This window comes from Fonticula alba, assembly GCF_000388065.1.
Source record: "Fonticula alba strain ATCC 38817 unplaced genomic scaffold supercont2.2, whole genome shotgun sequence".
Lineage (NCBI taxonomy): Eukaryota > Rotosphaerida > Fonticulaceae > Fonticula > Fonticula alba.
In genome coordinates, this window is record NW_009242972.1 from 2,201,704 (window position 1) to 2,209,312 (window position 7,609).

General features: G+C 68.4%; 2 protein-coding genes across 2 annotated transcripts; one reads left to right on the forward strand and one right to left on the reverse strand.

The window, feature by feature from the left end:
- Positions 1–646: 646 nt before the first annotated feature.
- Positions 647–1,702, forward strand: H696_01478 (hypothetical protein; the record flags this gene model as incomplete). The annotated part of the gene is made up of 1 exon (XM_009495373.1): positions 647–1,702. One exon carries the CDS (start codon positions 647–649, stop codon positions 1,700–1,702), a length of 1,056 nt encoding a protein of 351 aa, XP_009493648.1.
- A 1,817-nt stretch (positions 1,703–3,519) lies between these two features.
- H696_01479 (hypothetical protein) lies at positions 3,520–7,279 on the reverse strand (the record flags this gene model as incomplete). Its single annotated transcript, XM_009495374.1, has 4 exons — positions 3,520–5,262; positions 5,522–6,583; positions 6,766–7,130; positions 7,225–7,279. The coding sequence occupies 4 exons, from the start codon at positions 7,277–7,279 to the stop codon at positions 3,520–3,522; spliced, it is 3,225 nt and encodes a 1,074-aa protein (XP_009493649.1).
- Positions 7,280–7,609: the final 330 nt, after the last annotated feature.

Consider the following 7,609-nt stretch of genomic DNA (forward strand, 5'->3'; position numbering starts at 1 on the left):
GGGGGGCCCCCCCCCCCCCCCCCTGCGCGGGCCACCGTATAAAAAGGCCCCCCCCACTGGCCACTGAACACAGATTCCTGCAGAAAGAAATCGCAGTTTCCAAATGTACACCCCCCCCCACACCACGCGCCCCCCGCCTGCCCTCCTCCTTTCCCCTCTCCTCCTGTTCCCTCGCCGGAAAAAGCCCCTCTTAAAAATTGAAGCCCCCTCCCCTCGCGTCACCGCCGCCATACCTCTCCTCCTCCCTCCCTCTCCCGCACACACGCACACACATGCACACACACGAGCCCTCCTCGGCCAAGGGTGGGGACCTCTTGCGTATCTGGTGGAAAGGAGCCCTCCCGCCACCGGCGTGTGACAGGCGCCCCGCCTCTATGCAGAGACCATGCCCGCCGACCATACTCCCCACCGACCATCTTCCCCACCGACCATCTTCCCCACCGACCATACTCCCCACCGACCATACTCCCCACCGACCATACTCCCCACCGACCATACTCCCCGCCGACCATCTTCCCCGCTTCATACTGACCCTTCTTCCGTGCCCCCCCTCCCCCCGCCCCCCCGCCCCCGCCCTCGCTTAGATCACAAGTTTTGTCGCCACATCCTCCCCCCGAGAGTTACTACAGAGTTTACAACCAACAGAATGAAGTCCGAGAAGAAGTCCAGCCAGACCTCCACCTTCCAGGGTAAGGGTCGCACTTCTACCTACCATGACGAGAGCTCCGAGAGCCATTCCACCGGCCCGGCCATCGTCATCCCGCCCTTCGACGTGGCCAACGCCCCCCGGTCGCCGCGGACCCTGAGCAAGAAGGTGCTCAACTCCCCGACCGAGCGCATCATCATCCACCGCGAGGGTGCCGTGGCCCAGGACATGGACTTCGGTGAGGTCAAGGTCCGCAAGATCGAGGTCAACCGCAGCGAGGAGAGCGCCCTCAATGCCAAGCGCATCGCCGAGGCCCGGGCCAAGATCCTGGAGGCGCAGCGCGTTCGCCGCGACGAGAGCATCCTGGCGGCCGAGGCCCGCAAGATGGCCGAGACCTCCCTGGAGAACGCCGAGCAGGCCTGCAAGGTGGTCGAGGTCCAGGAGAAGCTCAAGATGAGCCTCATCGAGAAGGAGCGCGAGTTCGAGCGCCAGCGTGTGGAGGCCCACGAGGCGGCCGTCGAGGCGGAGAACTGCCGCGCCAACGCCCGCGCCGAGGAGGTCCTCTTCATCGAGCAGCGCAAGGAGGCCCTGTCGCTGGCCGCCAAGCATGAGCTGGCCGCCGAGCATGCCCTCAAGATCGAGAAGGCCTACGGCATTGTCCTGGCCGAGGCCGAGCGCCGCCAGGCCATCCTCGTCAGCGATGTCCAGTATGAGGTCATCGGTGAGCTCAACCAGGAGGTCGGCGAGTCGGCGCGCATTCGCGTCGAGATCGAGCCCCTCGGCATCCAGGAGTCCCGCATGCAGTCCTCGGCCAAGGTCCGCGCCACGGCCAAGCTGGCCGAGGTCACCGAGCACCTGCCCCAGCACCCGCCGATTGTCGTCCACCCGGAGGCCGTCGAGGCTCGCCGTGTCCACACCGAGACCCACGTCATCACCACCACCAAGTCCGAGCTGCTTGCCAGCCTGAACAACGAGACCATCGAGGCGGTGGCCCGGCCCATTGCTCACGGCGAGGCGTTTGCCCAACAGCACACCAACCTGCACAAGCACCTTTGAAAGTGCCCCGCTTTCGCCGCCGTCGCCGCCCCCGCCGCCCTCGCCGCCCCCGCCGCCACCCTCCCCCCCTCCCCACCCCCCCGGTGGTGTGCACATATGAATATGCAGGCCCCGGCCTTCGTGCCGCGCGAGTGTCCATGGACCCCACGCGCGTGCCATCCTCTGCTCCTCTGTATGCATGACGGCGCGTGCTCTCCCATATAAACCATTGTCCTGCCCCAACACACGCCTTGTGGTGCTTTTGTCCTGTGCTTGTGCGATGTAATGGGACCCGGGGGGGGGGGTGACATGTCGCGCGGGGATGCCATGGCGCGTGTCTTCTCTCCTGGGGGTCCGGGGGAGGCAGGGGGAGGACAGAGAGAGGACAGGGGGGGATGGGCGGCGTGCCCGGCGAGCGCGCATGGGTGGCGAGGGGCCGAGGAAAAGAGGCCTGCCCTGAGAGCCGCCGCCGGGCGGGCGCGGGGAATGCCGCAGGAGGAGCCAGGGGCGCAAGCTCCTGACATGGCGCGCGGCGTCATGCGTGTCGCCCAGGAACAAACAGAACTGTGAGGGGGTGTCCATAACCGCTGCCCGGGGGTGCGCTGCTGCACCCCTTACGCCAGAGTAAGCTCTGGCTACGTGCACCACCACCATCCCCTTGACCGCAGCACACGCCCATCTTCCGGTGTCTCTGGGCCCCTGTGGCATTGTCGGGTCCCTGCGCACGCACATCCCCCAGCGTTTGTCGCCTCCCGCCCCTTCTGCGTGTGTGTGCCTGTGTGTGTGTCTGTGTGTGTGTGTGTGTGTGTGTGTGTGTGTGTGTGTGTGTGTGTGTGTGTGTGTGTGTGTGTGTGCGTATGCGGTGTGCTTGTGGGGCTACTACCACCTCGGGGGTGAGTAGTTTGTGTGTGTGTGTGTGACATACACGCAATGTGCAGGTGGTGGAATCTTGTTTCTCAAAACATGCACCGGCTGCGCCCGTCTCCCTTGCTGCCACTAATATGACGAACACCGAGGAGGGCCCAGACTCTCTTCGAGGGGGGAAGTAAAAATGCATGCGCATTGTGTGCGAGAGAAGGGGCAGGGGGAGCGGGGCCAGTCGCTGTTCGGCCATGGGGCGCATCGTGCGTCAAAGCGCTCCTCACAGTGCCTTTTGTGCTCCGTCCTGGCCTTAGAAAGGCCCTGTCGCGCATGGGCCCGTCCGCTGGTCTCCGCCGCTCTCGGCATCGAAGATGAATAATGCCTCTTTCGAGCGTGTGGGGGACGGTGTATGCGCGCGCGAGACAGGAGAAGGAGGGAAAGAGGGGCGAGGGGGCAGGAAATGGCGGCGAGGGGAGGAGTCTCCATGTAGCCAGAGGAGAGAGGGGGAGGGCAAAGGAGCAAGTGGCCATGCATCACCAGACCCATCTCAGAGGAAAGCACGAGAAGGGCATCTACGTGCCGAGTGGCTGCCCCGCGCGAGAGCTCACACACGTTGGGCCCACACAAATAAGAACCAGTGCCACTCCCGGGCCTCAAGGTGAGATATTGCGCAAAGAGGGGCCCCAGGCGTGCGCCCGGGAATGGGCCGAGGCAAAGGACAGGAGAGGGCGGTGAGGGGGCAGATGTGCAGTCGTATTGCCAAAGAAAGGACAGTAGAGACACAGTGGGAGTGGGGGGGGAGTGGGGAGAGAGAGAGAGAGAGAGAGAGAGAGAGAGACACACACACACGCAGGGGGGGAGGGGGAATATGATACAAGAATGGTTGGGAAACTGGCAGGGTAGCCAATGTGCGCCAGGCACATGGCACCGGTGTGTGTATGTGCGTGTGTGTGTGTGTGTGTCTGTGTGCACGCCGCCTACGATCGGCCCGCGGCGGAGTGGGCGCGCAGTGGCGGCGATACCACCGTGCGCTGGTGCTGTTGCCGCTGCTGCTGGTGGTGGTGCTGCTGCTGCCGCTGGTGCTGCCGCTGCTGCTGCCGCTGCTGCTGGAGCAGGGCCCGGTAGTCCTGGCAGTCGCGGCTCCGGACGGAGTATTCGTCGCGCCAGAGGCACACCGCCGCATCCAGCCCACACGACAGGAGAGCCACATCACCGAAGGGCAGCAGGGCGGTGACCGACTTGTTGTGCGCTGCCAGGGTCGACAGCAGGGCCGGCACGGGAGCCATGTCGTGCAGGGACACGGCGATGCGCACGTCCGTGCTGTGCGTCTCCAGCGGCGAGCCAATGTCAGGCAGCTCGCTGGAGGAGCTGGTCGGCGACAGGGTGAGCCCCTGCAGGCGCGTGGCCGCGGCCGTGGCCGTGACCGCCGTCAGGGAGAACCCCCCCGGCGGTGGTGGCGTCGCCGGACCGGCGGCGACCGACAGGGTGGCAACATGATGGTGCGCCGGCTGCGGCATGGACCCCGGCGAGAGGGCCGCCCCGGTGAAGGGTGTGGCCAGGAGACCTCCGCCGCCGCCGCCGCCGCCGCCGCCGCTGTTGCTGTTGCTGTTGCTGCCAACACCGCCGCCACCGGTGCTCGGGCGCCTGGACCCCGATGAGCTGCCCCTCCCTGGAGCATCCTCCGGGAAGGAGGACGACGAGGACGAAGAGGACAGCGAAGAGAGGGACGACGTGCGGGAGGAGGCAGAGGCACCCCGGGCACCGGGCAGCGCCGGCTCCACCGCGCAGTAAGCCGTTGACAGGTGCGGCGGCGGCGACGCGAAGACCGATGTCTGCAGGGCGTCCAGGGCATGGCTGGCTGCCGCGAAGACCGGGCTTCCCAGCAGTGCCACCATTGCCGGGTGGTGGATGGACAAACTCACCGAGGAAGGGCCGCCACCACCGAACCCCAGGGAGGCAGACCCGCTGAGGCTGGCCCCGGACACGCTCCTCGCAGGGCCGGTGCCGGCGCCGGTGCCGGTGCCAGTGCCGGTGCCGGTGCCGGTGCCGATGGGGCTGCCACTGTCCCCGCCGCCCCCGGCGCTGGCACCGAAACTGGAGGCAGCCGCCGCCACGACTGCCGGGTCTGCCGACGCATGGTGCTGTAGCACCGACGAGAGAATCACAAAGTCGCTCGACGGACTGGGCTCCGATGTGTCGGCCCCCCCGGGGAAGAGGGAAACCGGCGAGGACACGCGTGAAGACCGGGCCGAGGCCGAGGCACTTGCCGGGGGTGGGACATTGCTGGCGCCCACATGGACCGAGCTCGATCGTTGGCGGAGTCCGGCGGCGTCGGCACCGCCGGGGCCGTTCGTCGGGGCCGCGGACAACGGCGACGAGGCGGAGGACGACGAGGAGGAAGTGAAGACCCAGCCGCCGAAGGGGCCGGCCACTGCCGGCCCTGACGCCGCCGCCGCCGCCGCCGCCGCCGCCGAAGCACCAGCCGGGTGGGGCTGGCCCGGCAGGCCGGCCTCCGTCACATGGGCCGGAGCAGGCGGCATGCGATGGTGCCCGGTAAGTGAGGCGCTGCGCACGCGCGAGGAAAAGAGGGAATCCGACAGGCACTCGGTGGATGCATGGGTGTCGATTGGGAAGGCCGGCGGCGACCGGGGAATGAAGGCATCCGGCCCGAGGACCGCGTCGATACGCTGACGCGGCGTCAGGAAGGCCTCGATGCCGACCTTGGAGCGGGCGTCCGAGAAGGGGTTCCGGGGGCCGGGGGCCGGGCGCGAAGCGAGGGGGAGAGAGAGGAGGGGAAAATTGCGTGAGAGGAGAGTGAAGAACGAAGAGAGGTACACAAGCGGGGGGGGGGGGGGGGGGGGAAAAAAAAAACGGGGGGGGACGGGGGGGCGGGGGGGGGGGGGGGGGGGAGGGGGGGGGGGGGGGGGGGGGGAGCAAAAGCAGCCGGCAGCGACAGCGGACAGGGGAAGGACGACATACCGGCGGCGCGGATAGCAGCTGACACGTGTCATAGGAGAGTAGCAGAGATAGCAGGCGTTTGTTGCTTGGGCGCGAGAGGGTCTCGGCCACATCGACCCCGGCCGGTACCATGGGCGGCGGCGGCGGCGGCGGCGGCGGCGGGAAGGACGAGGCCCCGGTGCTGGCCGGCGAGCTGGGCCGCGAAACCGGCCCGGCCGCCGGGCCGCCCATGGCCCCGGCCGACGGGTGCCGCGACAGGGCTCGCCCCGAGAGGGAGCCGGTGCGGGAAAAGGGCCGGCCACCGGGGTTGGGCGAGGGGGGCGGCCGCGGGCCGCCCAACAGGTCCCCGGAAGACACCGAGCCACCGAGCCCGGAGGCCGCCATCCCCCCGTCAGGTGGCAGGAAGGAAGTCCCGGAGCCCGGGCGCGAGGGGCCCCCCACATCGAGGGGGTTCACATGGCCCACGGGCTCAGGCTCGCTGGGGGTCGACCCGGCAGGGCCGCCGCGCGAGGGCGCCGGCGAGTTGGACCCCGACGAGAAGGGGGTCTGCAGCAGGGAGTCCGGGTCGTCGGTGTGCGAGAACGACCGCAGGGACATGGCCCGGCGCTTGTCGTACCCCGGCCCGGGGATGGTGGCCGAAGAGTGGCCGCCGGCCGGGCCGGGCCCATGGCCGGGGACCAGGGGCGGGCGACCGGACCCGGGCCGGCCGGTGGCCAGCGCCATGCTGGACCCGGATCGCGGGAGGGGCAGCCCGGATCCGCCGGCGTCGGCGAAGGCCGACAGGGTGTCCCCGAAGCCCGGGGCGGCGTTGCCGACGCCGCTCACCGGCGCCCCGAATGCACCCATGCCCAGGATGGCCTCGGCCGCCGATGCGACCATGAAGTGTGTATGAGCCAGGCCCGGGGAGGGGGACCATATCCGGATGCTGGAATCATCGCCGATGGTGAGGATCCGCGCGCCGCCATACAGCAGGGCGATCTGCCGCACGCAGGTTTCATGGGCATCTGGCAGAGAAAAGAGGCACTGCCCGGTGCTTGTGTCGCAGAGGGCGATCCCACGGTCGACAGCCACCAGGAAGAAGCGCTTCGTGCATGTGTGTGTGTGTGTGTGTGGGGGGGGGGGGGGGGGCGCGAGCAAGTGCACGACAGAGAAGGCGGTCAGCAGGGCAGGATGAGAGCAGTGCCAGCGCCAGGCTAGGGAAAGAGGAGGCGAGACGACGGGGCGGGGCCCGGGGGCAAGCATGCACGAATGGCCGGCAGACGCACGTCGTCCACGGGGCGGATGTCGCCGATGGTCGGCGGCCGCCACGGGCTGCCGGGCAACGACCCGGCCGGGTCAAACAGGCAGTACACCGCCTGCAGAGACTCCGCGCACCAGACCAGCACGAGCCCATCATCGGACGCCGAGGCAAAGAGGCTGGCAGTGGTGGCGCTCCGGGAGTAGGGGACCGCCGGAGTGCCGGGCGCCACGCCGCGCAACTCCACCAGGTGGTGGATGCTCTCCCGGTGACTGCCGAGGCTGGACCGGAGCTGGGAGATTGGCACATCCACGGCGGCCAGAGTCAGGGATTGAAGGTGGCCGCGCGGGGTCGTGCGAAGACAGTCCAACAGCGGTCCGAAGTGGAAGACAGCTGGAGGGGGCGCGGGGCGCGGGGCGCGGGGAGAGTTAGGCGAGGCGGGAGGGGAGCGGAGAAAAAACATTCGGAAGACAGGAGGAACGCCTACCGATTTTGGAGTCAGATGCGATGACCACATCATGGCCACTGCCGATGGACACCATGGCGCTGGTGCCTGGGGGAGGAGGGGGGAGAGAGAGAGAGAGAGAGAGAGAGAGAGAGAGTCAGCGCCCGTAGCAGAGAAGATGGGGAGGCGTTGGGGGGAGATCCGTGGCACAAGACGCACTGGACCAGTCGGGGGGGAAGTTCAATCGGAACAGGCACCGGCCGAGGGAGAGACTCCAGAGAAGCACGAAAGAGTCCGTGCCGCCGGTGATGAAGTAATCGGGCGTCAACCGGATGAGGCTCTGGGGTGAGATGCGCGTGAGAGGGCGGGGGTCAGCATGCGCGCGCGGGTGGGGCAAGGCAAGGGGAGAGCGAGGAGGGGGGGGGGG